The 17,305-nt window shown below is 44.3% G+C and overlaps 1 protein-coding gene across 8 annotated transcripts in view; it reads right to left on the bottom strand.

Annotated features, from left to right (window-relative positions):
* KANK1 (KN motif and ankyrin repeat domains 1) overlaps window positions 1-17,305 on the bottom strand; it is a 123,599-nt gene that overhangs the window by 16,771 nt on the left and 89,523 nt on the right. For 2 of the 8 annotated variants that reach the window (XM_088658972.1, XM_088658971.1), the window contains 2 exons: window positions 3,836-6,490; window positions 306-521 (listed from right to left, as the gene is read on the bottom strand). In XM_088658972.1, coding sequence (XP_088515098.1) covers window positions 306-521; window positions 3,836-6,490 — 2,871 coding nt within the window. Of the gene's footprint in view, window positions 1-305; window positions 522-3,835; window positions 6,491-7,294; window positions 7,505-13,530; window positions 15,089-17,305 lie in introns of those variants that run through there. The other 6 variants (XM_035097480.3, XM_088658976.1, XM_088658973.1 and 3 more) reach the window with 5 other exon arrangements.

The raw sequence follows: 17,305 nt of genomic DNA, 5'->3' as shown, positions 1-17,305 counted from the left end.
ACAATCATAGAATCGTAGAGTTGTAAGGGACTTTGGGGAATATGCAGCTGGCCCACACTTGGATCAAACCTGCAACCTTGGCATTATCAGCGTCATGCGCTAACCAAATGAGCATGGAGCCAGGGTATAATTCTATTATGAAATACATTTCTCCTGCTTGAATTAATGACATTTTCCCTAAAAGAGTTCCACTTGAGAGTGGTGCACGAAGAAGCCATAATGGCCAGATAAGTTTATGTACAAACTAACAACAGCACAAATAACAACAAAGCAAAAAAGAAATAAAGCAATAATAAATAAATTACCATAAAGCCCAGAGGCCAGCTGGTCATCTGTAAGATTAATTGGAGACATGGTGCTGTCTTGGGACGGTGAGGCTGTTCGGTCTGGTTCTGCTCCCAATAGGGTGGTCTTCTCCTTGCTTATTGTCCCCATCTCCTGACCCAGTTTCAACGCTTGGGAACTTGAAACTAAATGAGAACTACCAGGGTGGCCACGAGGAATGTGCAACAAATTGTCTGCTGTTAGAAAAGGAAGGAGTGGATTACTGAACCATGAAAGCTTCTGGCTTAACATTTCTGGTATACAGTGGTCCCTTGGGTCTCAAATGCCTTGGTACTCAAACAACGTGGAACCCAAAGACTGCAAACCCGGAAGTAAATGCTCCAGTTTGCAAACTCTTTTCGGAAGCCAAACATGCTCCATTTTGAGTGTTACGCTTCCATTTTGAGTGTTACCTGAGGTCTGTCTGCTTTTGCTATTTATTTTGTGGCTCCTTTTTTGTTTTGTTTTTGCGACTGTGTGGGAACCCAGTTCAGCTACTGATGGATTTTGTGACTGCAGTATATTGATTATTGGTTTCATTTTATGGATCCATGGTCTCGTTAGAGAGTAAAATCCATGTCAAATTGCTGCTTTAGGGGTTGTTTTTAAAAGTCTGGAATGGATTAATCCATTTTGCATGACTTTCTATGGGAAAGCACGCCTTGGTTTCGGAACGCTTTGGTTTTGGAATGGACTTCCAGAACGGATTAAGTTTGAGAACCAAGGGAGCACTGTACTCCATTTCTAGTATTTTGTTATATGTGGAAATGCCTCAAATATCCACAATGCACAACAAACTGTTTCCTCCTGTTTGCGCTCGCTTGGCCTCTTCTACATTGAAAGCAACTTCTTAAACATGCTCACATTTCACCAGGTGCCAGGAATAGACACCCTCCCTCCCTTCCATCCTGCTCACAGAAGCTGTGGCAGCAGCAGCAATAATAATAATAATAATAATAATAATAATAATAATAATAATAATAATAATAATTTTATTATTTCTACCCTGCCCATCTGGCTGGGTTTCCCCAGCCACTCTAGGCAGTTTACAGCATACCGGTATATTGAAACATAATAAAATACCAAACATTAAAAACTTCCCAATACAGGGCTGCCTTCTAAAAGCTGTGCATTTCTGTATCTCCTTGACATCTGATGGGAGGGTGTCCCACAGGGTGGGCGCCACTACCGAGAAGGCCCTCTGCCTGGTTCCCTGTAAATAAGTCCAGTGAAACATCTTCAAATGTTATCTGCAAAACAATTTGAACAGATAACATTTGAAGATATTTCACTGAACTTATTTAATTTTCTAAAATTACCATCTTGCTTTTCTTTTCAGACTTCAAGGACATCAATTTTTACTTGTCTAAATAGGCGCTGCTGTTCAAGGACCACAAGCAAAAAGTTAATGATAGACAGTCCCTCCCATGGAGTAAATCTAACATCTGGAAATGAAGCTGCTTACTTTTCTATCTCACACCTCTGTCTTCCAGAAAAAAAGATGCTCTTGGATGTTTTGCAGCAAGGTAGTTGCCAAAATAGGGGGTGGAGTATTCATTTATTTAATTTAAAGCATTTATCAGCCATGACTCAGAGTGCTTACAAAGCGAGACATAAAATACAGCATTATTATTATTATTTTTAAAAAAGAGACAATGGCCTTTAAGCATACTGAGAATAAATTATTTCTAGTTTCTTCCAATAAATGCGGAGTCTTTGTGGTACACCATTAAAAGCTAAGCTTTGAAAGCCAACTGATTCATGACAGCAAAACCCATCCAATGAAATGTGGAAGGATACAAATTCCAAGTTTTAAGAGCTCTTCCTGGAAGATGCTGTAGGCAGCTGGGAGAAGCTGGAAACCTTTTCTTCTCCATCACCCCCCAAGAAATGGCCCAGGAAAATCCAGCATCTTTCAAAACGTGCTTTTCCTTCTGGGAAACTGTGATGATTTTGTTTTTCTTATTATTATCCTGGTACAACACATTAAAAAACTGCAAATATTTAACAAGATATTTCCATTGTGGCAGTTTCCAAGAAGGAAAGAGGGGGGAAACGTTTTGAAAGATACAGGGCTCTTGTTGCAAAACAAGGCCGATTCTCAAAGGCTGCATGAGAGTTTCTCTGACACATGGAACTACGTTTACTTTATGCATTAAGAGACTGGGCCGCCATTCATTTTAAGGCCTCTAAATATTTTAAGCTTGAGGTCTGTGCGGAAAATATTTTCTTTAAAAAAAACAACAAGTAGCAATGTAGCTCTCAATAGCCATTAAGCCACTATATATATGGCACGCTTGACTAAAACAAATAGTGGAAACTTGTGTGACTTCCCACACCAATTTTAAAACTTACTTTATGTAAGTAAAATGATCGTATTCCCTTTTGCAAATCAATAAAGGGCTTCTAAAATCAAAAGCAGTGGGGAAAGTCAGCAAACTGTATCCAATTAAATTATACTCAAGAGTAGATCCAGCGAGAGCAATGAGCCTCGTGTGTCACTCATGTTCATTAATTTCAACGGATCTACCTGGAGTATAACTTTGTTGGCTAAAACCCAGCAGGTTTAGCTTCTGCTAAAATAAAGGCTTAATTTCATGCAAGTGTCTAGGACCTAGTTTTCTCTAAAGTGGGAAACCTACATCTATTATGAACAGTTACTTCAAACTTTTATTTTTTTTTTAAAAAAAGAGTCCTGCAAATTGGACAAAGAGAAGATTGTATCTGCGACGGGGATTTTCTGAATGGAAGAGCAAGTGAGCCCCTACCTGCAGCCTGACAGAGAACATACGACTAGGAGATTAGGTGCAATGGTTCAAATTCATTGTTAAATAATGGAGGGGTGGGATAATGGTCAGCGTATGATGGCTGTTCAGAGAAATCACTTTAAAAAGACCAGACCACCACAGGGAGGTACAAAATCTGGACACGTCCCATTACAACACTCATAATTAACAGGTCACACAGATTGTGTATGTAATGCCCAACATTCCTAGGAAATATATCCATATGTCATATGTATGGACAGGGGAAGCAGTCTAATGACAGATCTGCCTTTACCTGTACACTGAGAAACAGAATTAGTTATGACGTATCAAAAGTATAAAGGCAGTGGAAGCAAATGTCCCTAGTCTGTAAAATGTTCACAGAAATGGGACAACTCTGGTAATAGCTGTTCTACTCTATAAAATGCCTCTGTCCGTAATTTTTGAATCACTTCCTGCCATTGAGAAGGGTCTGAGCTCTTAAGATCTTAAACTATATTAAATTCCCAGGAAACAGCACAGACGATTATCCAGCCACTGGGTATTTTTAGGCATTTTAGGTATTCAAGCACTGACACCACTTTTATCTGTGCACTGCAGTCTAAGACTGGCATCTCCTTCCCAATCATTTCAGTCCTGGAAAGGCAAGTCATGACATAAGCATAAGTTGTGAAAGAGAGACTCAGGCTGCTCCTTTTAAGACACCAGCAACCTTTAAGCAAATGAGAAAGCCCGTTCCAGCATACCTGTTGCCGAAGTTCTCTCCGCGCACTGCTTCGATATATCCAAGTTGCGCAGCTCCTCGGTGCTTGCATACTTCATGACGCTGTTGATGGAGGACAGAGTGCTGATGAGCTGAGAATTGATAGAGCCGATCTGTGCGTGGGGCTCTCCAAAAGCATCGGCTAACTCCGCGTAGTTTTCGGCCAGAAGCATCTGCTGCTCTTGAACGAGCTTCTGGACCCGTTCGATGTAGTGATCCAAGCCGGTCTTCATCTCAGGCTGAGAGAATGGGCTATCCAGCCCGAGGTTCTCCCATTCAGAAACAGAGTCATCCCCAACACCAATGCTTCTCGTGCTGGGCGGTGCTGCAAACACCGGAGAAGGACCACAGGCAATGTTTCTCATTTTCAAGCCCACTAGATAGTTCTCGTTAATACTGATCTGCCCCACGCCACAGTCTTTGGTCTTTGTTAGGGAGGGTTTGTCCAAGCTAGCCGTGCTAGAGAGCAGCGTCCCCACGCCAATGGAACGAGTTTTAGCTGCCGTATTGACATCCTTGACCCTTCCATCTCCTATGGCGACTGTCCTCATCTCGACAACCACAGTGTTTGTCTGTTTATCGCAAGCGCTCAGGAAAGTGTTGGTGCCGGAATCTGTCACGGGAGCTACGTCCGTGTTGGTGAACTGGTCAGCTTGTTCTAACACTGTGTTGGTTCCCCGGGTTGCCGTCCGAGGCACCGCCATGACTCCGGTATCTGCCTTGCAACCGGGCTCCGTGTTGGTGCTGCGGGAAACGGCCTTGCTTGCTGGGCAGACTGCTTGGACGGGACAGTCTCCGCAGCCTATGGACCGAACTTCCTTGATTTTCAGCTCCGTCTTGCGCAGGCTCAATCTGTCCACCGATTCCTCCGTATTGACCCCCGTTTCGCAGACGGACCTTTCTGTGCCCACACATTTGTCGCACATCTCAAGAGAGCTCCCTGTGCACCGATCAGACATTTCTTTTCTCTCCTTCACAATCCACCAATTCATGGGCACATCTGGCCCCACGGCTGAACTGTGCAATTGAGGCCTGCACAATACCCCCACGCTGCTCATCTGCAGATGGCTCCCCACGCATGAATCCACCACATCCACATGACCTCCCACCATTTGGTCTTTTGTTTGTACGACGGCTTCCACCGCTCTGCTGAAGACAAGGGGCTGCGCCATCACTGCCTTGTCCATTTTCTTCCTGGATCCAGCTGCCTGGAGCTCATGCTTCAATTTGGTCATCTCTCTGTCGTGAGCCGTTTCCCTCAGCTGAACCTCCAGCCGGTAGATTTTATCTTTGAGGGCTTCAATGGTCTGATGCTGGAGTTCTAGTTCCCTCTCAGCCTCCGTAGACAAGCCAAGCATCCCCTCCGTCACCCCGACGCTAGAATCTTTCGTCTTCTGCTCTGTTCCTACTGCTACATCCCTGCACTTTATCAAAGCTCTGTTGTACACAACAACGTCGTTCATGTTCTCCTCTGTGCCCACGGCCACCGATCTGCTCTCTTTCGTTGCACTCGCTCGGTTCCCTCGCAGGTTAGATGGAACGTCGTAGCTGCCGTCCTGGATCTTCTTCTCCAAGGCTTGCATTTCAGCAGTCAACTGCCTGAACTCTTCCGCCCTCTCTGAGCTATGTTCCACACTCCCCAGGTCTTCCTCACAGTCTATATAGAGTTCGCCACCCCCTCTGGCAGGAGAGAGGGGCTTCCACTGCTCCGCGTTTCCTGTGCTGTAAGATCTCTTTCTGAAATGGCCTGCGTCATTCTGGTTGACTACCCTTTGGCTTTTGAGCTTCTCTACCATCTGCCTTTTCTCCTCCTGCAACACTGAAATCTTAACCTGCAGCACGGGGATAGTCTTAACTTGCTCCTCGAGCTCCTTGAGGCGCTTGAGGGCAATGGCCATTTGTTCCCTGATGTGTTGCAAGTGCACGGGGCTGACATTCGTCACGGGTGTCGATATCCCTGAGCTCAAGGGGCTGTGGCGGATGGAGCTCCCTAGAGAGGACGCAAGGTAAAGATTATATTCCCCATTGCCCTGGTATCCGTTCTGAAACTGCTGAGACATCTGGTTGTGGCCGCTAGACCCCACAAAGGAAGGGAGAGAACTTGTGGAGCCCATGGCTCCAAAACTGGAAAGCCTCGGCCTCCGGGGTTCTCCTGGGGTCACCTGCATCGCCATCTTCTCCTGCTCCAATCTCCTCCGTGTTTCCATGAGAGTTTTTGTAACGCGGAGGTTGTGGCGAGGCAGCTGCGGCGAAGGAGGCTGGAGTTGTTTGCTCTCAGGGATAGTTAGGAAGCTTGGAGAGGCTTCAAAGGACAAGGACGGTCTCGGGGCAGTGGCTGCTGGGCTTCGAGCTGCAAAGAGCGAAGATGAATGTTTGTTTTCATCGCTGTTGGATGAAGACAGAGATTCATTGGATGTCCATGCGCTGTATTGGCCAGAGGCGTTTTTGCCAGCTGCAAAAGGTGGCGTCACTTTCTGCTTCTTCTGAATGTTCAGTTTCTTAATAGTATTTCCCTTCTGTATATCTTCCACATACTTGAGGAAATCCAAATCGAGCTGGTAACCATAAGGTGTTTCCACAAAATAGGGGTCCTTCTGATTTCTGTCATCCTCCCCATTCAGAGCATTTTCATCTTTTTCTAAAAGAAGAAAACACACACATTAAGCATAAAATCCTACATTAAACGGTTGCTTATTTTCTTTTGTCGTTGTTGGTAAATTATAAGCACTCTATTCAGACAGCAGAATCAGTGTTCTACACTGGAAAAATCTATTGCATGTCTCTTGATTAAATTTTTAGCATGCACACATTTTCCTTTTCAGACTGCGTCAGCAGAATTTTAAACCACAAAGCAGGTGGATACATGGCTTTACATAAAGCTTTACATAAAGCTGTATTTTTTAAAAAGAAACAACAAGACCCTGTTAATACCATGAAGCAATGCTTTAAAAGGAATTCTGTATTTCTACGACATCCCCAGGATAGTTTTCACGTGAAGTTCAACTATTTGATATGCTGCGGTGTTGTGCAAAGGAATTCAATACATCTCAGAGATCTTCCGAAGGGCTACTTCCCCCCCAAAACCCACCCTCTCTTGGTTTACAAAGGCTAAAAACAGACAGTTATTTGGATTTCAAAACAAGATAGTCCAAAGGAGGAGCAGCTTCCTAGCACATTCATCTCCGATTGTTCATGCAACCTTTTTTATATTCCTATACGGTGCAGAGTCGACACACTGAGAGCTATGCAGGCGACCCATTACCAGTGCAGTCTAAAATATCTCAGATGAAAGAGAAACTGTCAGCTCAGATGTCAGGACAGGCCAGCTTCCTGGAGACACAGGAGAGGCATGTCACACCAAAGCATTCTAAATAAAACTGCAGCAGATCTGCCGAGCTTCTGCAGGAAGAATATTTATGCCTAGGGCGGCTCTGCAACCTACTTCTCACTCTCAAACACAGAAACACAACAGGAACTTCAGAGCAAAGCCTTCATTTACATCAACTTGGAAGTTTCTCTTTCCGTCCATCCACGCTTCTGTTCAAAGTCTACCCGGCCTCGCTCTGTTTCCTGCAATCGCGGCTTCGTACGTCACGCAAGCTATTTGCCTGCGAAATCCCTGCCTCCCAACTTTCTCATTCTTCAACCCTTAAAGGGAAAAAGGACTCGGCATTTATATAAATACTGCAAAACAGAGCACAACATTTCATAGGCTGAGCTTCTTCCAATGAGTTCATCAGCTCACGACTGGAGGGGGGGGGGGGAACCATTTCATTTTTCTTCTCCTTTCCAGCACAGATCTCTCTCTATATATATTGCAGCAGCTACCTCTTAAAAAGGCTCACAAGTCCCACTCTTTCTATTGACATTTCTTCAGATTTGAGGTTTTGCTGTTGTTTCGCCTTTTCAGTTTCTGCTTAAGAAATAAGTTTGCCTTCATAATGTTTAGGAAGCGAAGGGCGCAAGTGTATACTAAGCCACCTGAAATCATTAAATACATGAGCCATTCTTAGATATCTTAATGCGAACCGTATATATATATATAAAAGTTACTCTGTACACCAATGATCCTTTTAAAAAAGACACAAACATGGCTGAATCATATTCCATTTCTCCTGTGCGTGTTTGTGTGCAGGGAAAGCTAGTTTATGCACAACTTTTAGAAGACATCTGAAGGCAGCCCTGTTAAAGGGAGGTTTTTAATGCTTGATGTTTTCATTATGTTTTTAGATATGCTGTAAGCCGCCCAGAGTGTGGTGGTGGTGGTGGTGGTTGTTGTTGTTGTTGTTGTTATTATTATTATTATTATTATTATTATTATTATTATTATTTTACACATCACTTGGGAAGACAGGAGAACTAATGCCAGTGTACTGGAAGAAGCAAAGATCACCAGTGTCGAAGCAATGATTCTTCAACATTAACATCGTTGGACTGGTCACATTGTGCGGATGCCTGATTATATTCTTCCAAAGCAACTACAGTGCTACCTCAACATCTGAACGATTCAACAAAGTCGACAACCTCGGAAGTCTTTTCCTTGCGCGCGCCCTGCACCTGCGCAAAGTGGCGCACGCGGTTGGTGCATGCGCAGAAATCGTGCTTCGTGCATGGGCAGAAGCAGCGCTTCGACAACCGAAGACTTCGACTTACGAAGACGGCCGCAGAACAGATCGTCTTTGTAAGTCAAGGTACCACTGTACTTTATTCCGAACTTAAAAATGGAAAGCGTATTGCTGGTGGCCAACAAAAGAAGTTTAAAGACTGTCTCAAGGCAAGTCTAAAAAAATGTAGTATAAACACCAGCAATTGGGAAACACTTGCCTGCGTGTGCTCCAATTGGAGAACAGCCTTTACCAAAGGTGTCATGGGCTTTGAAGACACTCGAACTCAGGACACAAGGCAGAAACGTGGAAGGCATGCTTGGCAAACCCTCACCGGGATCAACTCCCACCCGGAAACCTGTGTCCCCTACTGTGGAAGGACGTGTGGATCCAGAATTGGCCTCCACTAATGGACTCATTGTTAAAACTGTGTTTATGGAAGACAATCTTACTTGGCTACGAGGGACCGCCAAAAAAGAAGAGAATATTAATTAATTAATTAATTGTTCCTATTCAATATATGCAGAGAGCTGCATAAAAATAATGCTGGGTTTCCATATATGTGTACAGGTGGCACAACAGTGTACATTGCCCATCCCTGCCACACACACCCTGTGTCTACTCATGTAGAAAGAGTATTTGCAGATACTGTAGCAGCTCATGGAATACATACATATCCTTAAGGCTGTGTTTGTTTGTTTGTTTGTTTGTTTGTTTGTAAGACAGGTTTTTAAGCAGAAGTTTCTGTGGGAATTTTGAGAGCAAGGTGTCTAAACAAGTAAGGAATAATAACACAGCCTGATTTCTTACAAGTTTGACTCCCCCCCCCCCGGCCCACCAGCAAAAAACCGTGAACAATTTAAAACATTAAGAAAGGCGGGTGGGGTGGGGGAATACTCACTAATAAATACATAACCAGATATCACTCTAATAATCACTGGAGGGGTGTGTGTGTGTTTTAAATAATAAATCTGGACATGCTCACCTGTGACCTCCGAGATAAAGCGCAATAATGTTTCCATAAAAGCGGAAATGTTTCGTGAATATCACAGTAAAGCAAAGCCGGCCGGCCAACGTACGCGCAGAGATTTATTTGCATTCTGCAGAGGGTCACAGCCGTTTCTTTGTCGGTTTAACCAGCAAAACTGCATTCTGGGCAGTAATCAGGACTTTTATTGCACACCCAAAACATCTTCCTAAGGCTTCTAGTTTCCTGCAGCAGTTTCATCTGCTTCCAGGTTTTTGTCGGTCTCTGGCTACAAGGCCAGCAGTTCCTCCCTACCATCCTAGCAGGGCCGGCCCTACGGCCAGGCTGGGTGGCGCAGGGTGCCAGGGCGCCCTCCCGCTGGGGGGGGGGCGCCGCACAGCCATGCCCGCCCGAAACGCTGCAGCGTCCGGCAGCCATGCTCCCGCCCGCCCACCATGCAGCAGCGCCTGGCAGCCAAGCTGCGCGCTGAGCACGCCCGCCCGCCGCACTGGGAAACGGGGTGGGGGTGGGGGTGCCGGAGGGATCCGCCGCACCACGGCACCAGGGATGCTTAAGACGGCCCTGCATCCTAGTACCTGCTGGAGGAGCTGTGGCCTCACAAGGGGTGGGTGAAGGATGGCAATAAGGATAATGATAATAATTTATTTATACCCCACCTATCTGGCTGGGTTTCCCCAGTCACTCTGGACAGCTCACAACAGAATATTAAAAACACGATAAAACACCAAACATTAAAAACTTCCCTAAACAGGGTTGTCTTCAGATGTTTCCTAAAAGTCAGATAGTTGTTTATTTCCTGGGAGGGCGTTCCACAGGGAGGGAGCCACCACCGAGAAGGCCCTGTGATGAGAGCATATTGAAAGAAAACCACCACCACCTCATCCTTCCAAATCCACCCCTTAAAGATGTTAGCGGAGGAGCTAAGAATTTGAACTCAAGTCACTTGCTCAGTATTAAAAAGATATGCTCCCTGGACTGGGTTGCCACTTAATCCAATCGCCTCCACCACCAGCCCGAGGATTGCCCACAAGAAGACAGCAGGCAGACCAAGCTAGAGAGGTTTGGACTCTGGCCTTGGCTAGGTGGCTTGGCTAGAGGGCATTGTCCCCGATGCACCTGGCAAAATTGTGCCTCGTGGGACTGCCGAGGTTCAACGTCCACAAACGCAGCCCTAGGGGTTCTTAAGCACATGCTTTTCCATTCAAAGGGGATGAAGAGATCAAAGTACTTTGGGCCCCCATCATGTAATCTTGACAGGAGGGCCCCCCAAATGCTTTGGTCTCTTAAGGGACACGCGCTCTCAGATCGCAAGTAATGTAATGTCAATTTCTAGAGGAGGATAATCACGGTTACATTTCAAAAGATCTAATCTTAAGGAAAGAACCATACTGTATAATTAAGATTGGCAAATTAAAAATTTAATTTTATGTTTATACAATTTATAACTCCGTCACTTATGCTATACAAAAAGCAGATACTCCTGCGATATTATTCCAGTTCTGGGATTCCCGGGCACTTTTCTTCCCAGGTCCAGAAGAGAATTTCTTCGGCAAAGTATTTTAGGTTATCGAACAACCTTCCTTTATGCTTGAACTGCTGGCAACGTCTCCTGAACTGGAGCAATTTTGGTGCAATGATTGTCAAGTTCTATTTCACTGTTTGCTTTGCTTAAGCACTTAAAAGACCATAAAACGGCCTCTTTCTCTCCTACTTAAGGGGTTATTTTTAGCTTCTACCATATTAGGATTAGCCGTACTTGTTATTTTCTTGGAAGGATGCAAACATGGGCTCAGAGATTTCAAGTGCTGAAGCTGTGACCATAGGTACTGAGAGCAAAGAGTTGTGCTGAATGCAGGCATAATAAGCAGGATACCGACATTATGGGATGGAGGGAGGGAGAGAGGAATAGACTCTGCAGCTCAGATGGGGCTCCTCTCAGTTCTTAATGTGTAAAATTGTTCTCGGAGATATTTGCACTGAGTCATTTCACCCGTTTGAGTCAGTCAAAAAAGTACTCGTTATAAAGATTACGTGAGATGTCATTAAAGGTCAGGCCCCCCTGCAGTGTATGGAGATTTATTATATATTTATTCTGTAGAACTTTGGGGTAGGATGTAATTTGGGTTTTTGATTTTTAGTTTGAAGTAGATGAGAGATCTTGCTGTTTCTAAAATTACCTTAAATTGTATTTTTGTGCTGCCTGTTTTTTTATTTATTTAAAGAATTGTTTTATCCTTTGAGTGCCATCTTGGGGGGGGGGGTTCTTTCCGGCCAAAAGGCAGCACAAAATAAATTTATGACATTAATACTCGCTTTCCCCCTTCCCCAAACAAGAAAAATCTATTGCTTACATGTAGGCACGGGAATGTGTGAAAAAGCCGGTACAGAACTTCCTCCGCTTGGCAAAACCAAAGAGTCACAGGCAGATATTGGAGTCATCGTTCTGTGATACTATGGCAGCGAAAGAAAGCTGAGCTTTGAACACCAGCAAAACCAGCAGGCTCCATAATGCCCCTGGGCACTAGGTTGGCAATCCCTGGTCTAGAGGTTTTGAACACCAGCAAAACCAGCAGGCTCCACAATGCCCCTGGGCACTAGGTTGGCAATCCCTGGTCTAGAGGTTTTGAACACCAGCAAAACCAGCAGGCTCCATAATGCCCCTGGGCACTAGGTTGGCAATCCCTGGTCTAGAGGCACTATTTCGGAGAGGATTAATGAAAAGAAACACACATTGTTATCATAGTTCTGCATTACTGAAGCCTTGAGACCTGCCCAGCCATTCTTACTCAGACAGCTTTGCCTTCTCTGCTTGCAGAAGACGGAAATCTGTGCAGTACGAATTCCTCAAAGTTCCCCAAAACTCTCGCTTTGGCTGGGCCATCAAGAATTGAGAACGGCTTGCTCTGAATGAGTGAACCAAGATTCATTGTATACCTAGAGGGGAACCTTGACAGCGAGTAAATTCAACCATCACCTCCCTCCCTCATGGAAACAAACCACAGGGATGGAGCAGGCATGGCAAGGGAATATAAATATAACCCTTCCAGAAAACCAAACATTCCCGAGACGACAGCAACTTCTTCCTGGGAAATGTGGATGTGTCGAAGACTTCACTCAAACACATTCTGTTGTGAGTCCTGTGCTGGATTTTTTTTTTTAAAAAAATAGAAGTATTCCAAAGAGAGGGGAAATAATTTTGTATGATCGGGCAGTAAGTTTGTGCTCACAAGGGGCACCAAGGTATTGCAGACGTACAATCACATTTGGTTAATTGCATTCCTGATGAGTGTTCAAGCAACCTGCAGGATTCCTGGGCCACTGCAATTTGAGCATGTCAATAACAAGGTCAGTAATTTTATAATTTCATACAATACTCCTCTCCCATCCCTTTCCCCCCTTAAGGTGAACAAACACGCCTCGCTCAGGTTTAGCTATGTCGAAATGCTTGGTAATTTGCAACGCAAGCTATTCATTATCTAAGCAAATGCCTGAAAACAACTTACTTTTTAAAAATATATCCAGCTTGTTCTCTAGGTTAAGTTAGCTCAACCTGCTCAGTTGAACTTGATTTAAAGAACAGACTCCTTACACACTATAATGCCACAGGCAAAGAAAATATAAACTCTTCGAGAATGCCTCCGAACGGAAGTATTAAGAGATGTTTCGCTTAGAGATATGCACCGTGTCTCACATACCTTGCTATGTCCAAGCAGAAATGGCACATTAAAGTTGAGAATTGACACTTAAAAAAAGGTACACGAACACACAAACATTCATTTAGAGGATGAAAGTTGTGTTAAGCAAGGGGGAAACAAGCTAAAAACAGAGACACGTTTGGCCGTTGCAGAGGTAAATTAGAAATAGGCACTCTCCTCCCTTGGCCATTAGTCTAACAGAGTTACTTTGTCCGAGAGAACAGTGCTATCTTTATGTTAAAAGTCGCAGTGAGAAAAGCAACCAGCCAGCATAGGTAGAAGCAGACCATTCTTTGGGGGAGGGCAATAAAACAACAGAAGTTACAAACTTACATTCCCTAAAATTTAAGTCGTTCATCCCCCATCCCCGAAATCTGCCAGCGTTACTTACTTATTCTGTGAAGAGCAGAAAGTTGCCGTGTGTTTTGCTTGCAGGAAGTTTGGCTAGAGGCAGACTTTCCTTAGCTTTGCAGGGAATATGTGCTTCTGACACATAAGCAGGCAAGAAGCCCAAGGCTCGCTGCAGAGAATTTATTTATACTCATTTGGAATTTCCTGACAAAATTCTCCCCTGCCTGCCAGGCTCGGCTAATGGAGCTCCCCGGCGCAACCTCTCCCCGCTTGCGCAACAACATTGCTGCACCATCAAACGCAGACGGCTGCTGCTCAAGGAGCAGCTGGATTTCAGAAAAACAGCTCTATGGCGGGAGGTCGCATCATGTGAACCACGAAAAGTTGCACTTCTCTGATCACGTCCAACAAGCCAAATCAGACAAGAGGGGAAGAAAAGGCAGGGCGCCTCTCGCCCTCCTCATTCCTTCCCCTTTTGACCCCACCTCCCGTTGCAGGCAAAGGAAGGTTCACGGAAATAATGCGGTCAGGATAATTGTCTCTCTTGTAACCATACCACAGGCTGCATTCAAATAATTCTGGTTTCCTTTGCCACATGCAGTCTGTTTTTGCTCGCTTTTGTCCAGCCCAGCTTGCAATTTGGAAGCTAAAAATAAAGGCTTTATTCTGCCTGGGAGGCAGGCAAAAAAAACATTTTGCTGAAGGATGTGGCCAAAAATGTGACAAGTGCGCTTTCTAAAGGGGGAGGGAAATTTGTCCGAAATAAAAAAGACAGGCTTCCCAGAGCTACTCCATCAAAAAGGCTCGCCTGCACATGCACTTCTTAGTTTTCAAACATTAAGTTATCACTCTAACTGTGTGCCCAGGCCCAGATACCCGACATTCACAGCACCACAACAAATCAATTACAGGAAAATGTCAACTAAATCTCTTCCATCTTTTCGCCGATATTGCAGATTAGGGAAATATTAACCGATTTGTTTTGTTTTCAGTAGATAATTTCCAGCATAGGTCAGCTGTTGAGAGAGTCCAAAGGGCAGGGGCTTCGAGAGATACCCTTATCTCGAGTAACGTATCAGAATTTGGAATAGTGACTTTGGTTTGAACTGTTTGCAAAGGAACATTGGGCTCCACACCAATCTCCCACAGTCAGAAAGAGGGTTCAGGTGTGCAAGACAGTTTCACAAGATCAAGCCCCAACCATTTCCAAAGGATCTGCCAAGAGCTCTGCAGCAGTGCATTTCTGCGCAAACTCCAAGGGTTTAAAGTGGAAATGACCAATGGCATGTTCAACAGCATTCACGTCTCTCCGTCTGAATCAACGGTGTAGCTGGCAAACCAGCTGGCCCTGGTCATAAGCCCCTCAGGCCACAATCTGTGACAAGAGGAGCAAGATGGGTCCCTCAGGACACAAGCCTGGTTCTTTCGGGAGTGAACAATCGCACCCGGATCCGCCATTTTCCTGGCCAACCCCTCTGCTGTGTTTCCTGCCCCAGCCACCTGTTTCTTATCTGGTTTAAGCTTATTTCCCCTTATGCTGCCTGTCCATAATTCCTTTCAAATAGTTCTTCAAAAATGTTGCTGCTCCACTTGGATCTGATGACAAGGAGAAAAAGTGCTGGCGTCACCAGTAAATTCCAGGCTCTTACGACTGCAGCTCCCCGTCCTCTTTAAGGCAAGTGTTTGCTCATTTCAAATATTTATGAATCATACACAAGGCAGTAAAATATTACAAGAGGCCAGATGAAATTATTTTTCCAGAAATATTTACTGAAATAAAAGATACTTCAAATTCCATACAATATCTGGATTTAAAAGCTTGGGAGACCAGACTCAACTTGAGGAGCTCCTTAGAATGATTCTGTTGAAAACTGCTTCCCAGAAAAGGCCACAATGGTACAATTGTTGTTGTTTAGTCGTGTCCGACTCTTCCTGACCCCATGGACCAGAGCACGCCAGGCACTCGTGTCTTTCACTGCCTCCCGCAGTTTGGTCAAACTCATGTTCATAGCTTTTCCAGGGAGTCTTCTCTTCTCATGAGGTGGCCAAAGTCTTGGAGCCTCAGCTTCAGGATCTGTCCTTCCAGTGAGCACTCAGGGCTGATTTCCTTCGGAATGGATAGGTTTGATCTTCTTGCGGTCCATGGGACTCTCAAGAGTCTCCTCCAGCACCATAATTCAAAAGCATCAATTCTTCGGCGATCAGCCTTCTTTATGGTCCAGCTCTCACTTCCATACATCCCTACTGGGAAAACCATAGCTTTAACTATATGGACCTTTGTTGGCAAGGTGATGTCTCTGCTTTTTAAGATGCTGTCTAGGTTTGTCATTGCTTTTCTCCCAAGAAGCAGGCATCTTTTAATTTCGTGACTGCTGTCACCATCTGCAGTGATCATGGAGCCCGATGGTACAATACTCTAGCCTGAAAATGGTACTAAATGGTTGATGGTACTGAAAGTACCAATAATCTTTTTCTCTGTATTGGCCATCTGGTTGGGCAACAAAAGCAGTTCCTGTACTAAAACAAAAACATTCAAAAAATATCCACTGCATTGCTCTCCAACATCTTTTTAGCCTTCTGTATTTTATCTGTGTTGTTTTAATTTGTGTAAACCACCTTGAGTCCTAATCCAGGGCGGAAAGAGGAATGTTGCAGTTTTTGTTGACAGAATGAGAGTAACAGCTATATTTTATATAAAGTTAGGGAGGAAATCATTTCTTAGCCAGATGATTATTAAAGTCAATTCAGACTTTTTATTTTCAGTCTTCTGGGGTCCTGGTTTTGCTCTCCGCCTTTAGGAGTGAGCCCTATGCAGGCAGGTCACCACATCCTGCTACCGTTCAAAACAAAAGCAAGGGCACCAAATAGTTCTTTAGGACAGAAAATCTAATATGCTTGCAATAAACAGATGGTTCAGTGTATAGAGCGGACCCTGTCAATTCTGCCAAAGGGAGGAGAAGAGGTTTTCCAAAGCAGAAGACAAACACAGCAGTGAAAACACTCTCTTTGCCATTTTCCATAAAGTCTAATAAGGGACACATTTCTGAGAAACTGTTGAGAGAGAGAGAGAGAGAGAGAGAGAGAGAGAGAGAGAGAGAGAGAGAGAGAGAGAGATTCAAGGCACACTTTGAGTGAGATTCCTTCTTTTCACCACTCATGGCCCTTAGAACGGAACCCTAAAGCTGCACATATGGCAAAGGGCTTTCAAGTGAAATACAGTGGTACCTTGGTTCTCAAACGCCTTGGTTCCCAAATGCTGAAAACCCAAAAGTAAGTGTTCTGGTTTCTGAACATTTTTCAGAAGCCAAACGTCTGATGTGCCTGTCAGCTATTGTTTCTGGGGCGCCTGCACCAATCAGAAGCTGCGCCTTACTTTCTGAACATTTCAGAAGTCAAACGAACTTCTGGAACGGATTAAGTTTGGCCCTTTTGTTTTTGCTATTTATTTTGTGTTTGTGTTTTTGAGGCTTTCTTGGTTCATTTGTTTTTGTGACTGCCTGGAACCCAGTTCAGCAACTGATTGATTGGTTAACTGATTGTGCAACTGCGGAAATGGATAAAAGACCCCCATCCAAACAATGACTATCATCGGTGCAGGTAAGGTTTTTTTTTAAAAAAAATTATCGTCTACAATACTGTCTTATTTATTTTATAGTAAAGTACATTGATTATTGCTTTCATTTTATGGATCAATGTTCTCATTAGAGAGTAAAATGCATGTCAAATTGCTGCTGTAGGGGTTGTTTTTAAAAGTCTGGAACGGATTAATCCATTTTGCATGACTTTCTATGGGAAAGCGCGCCTTGGTTTTGGAA

This window comes from Zootoca vivipara, chromosome 15, assembly GCF_965207765.1.
Source record: "Zootoca vivipara chromosome 15, rZooViv2.hap1.1, whole genome shotgun sequence".
Lineage (NCBI taxonomy): Eukaryota > Metazoa > Chordata > Lepidosauria > Squamata > Lacertidae > Zootoca > Zootoca vivipara.
This window is presented reverse-complemented; position numbering and strand designations above follow the sequence as displayed.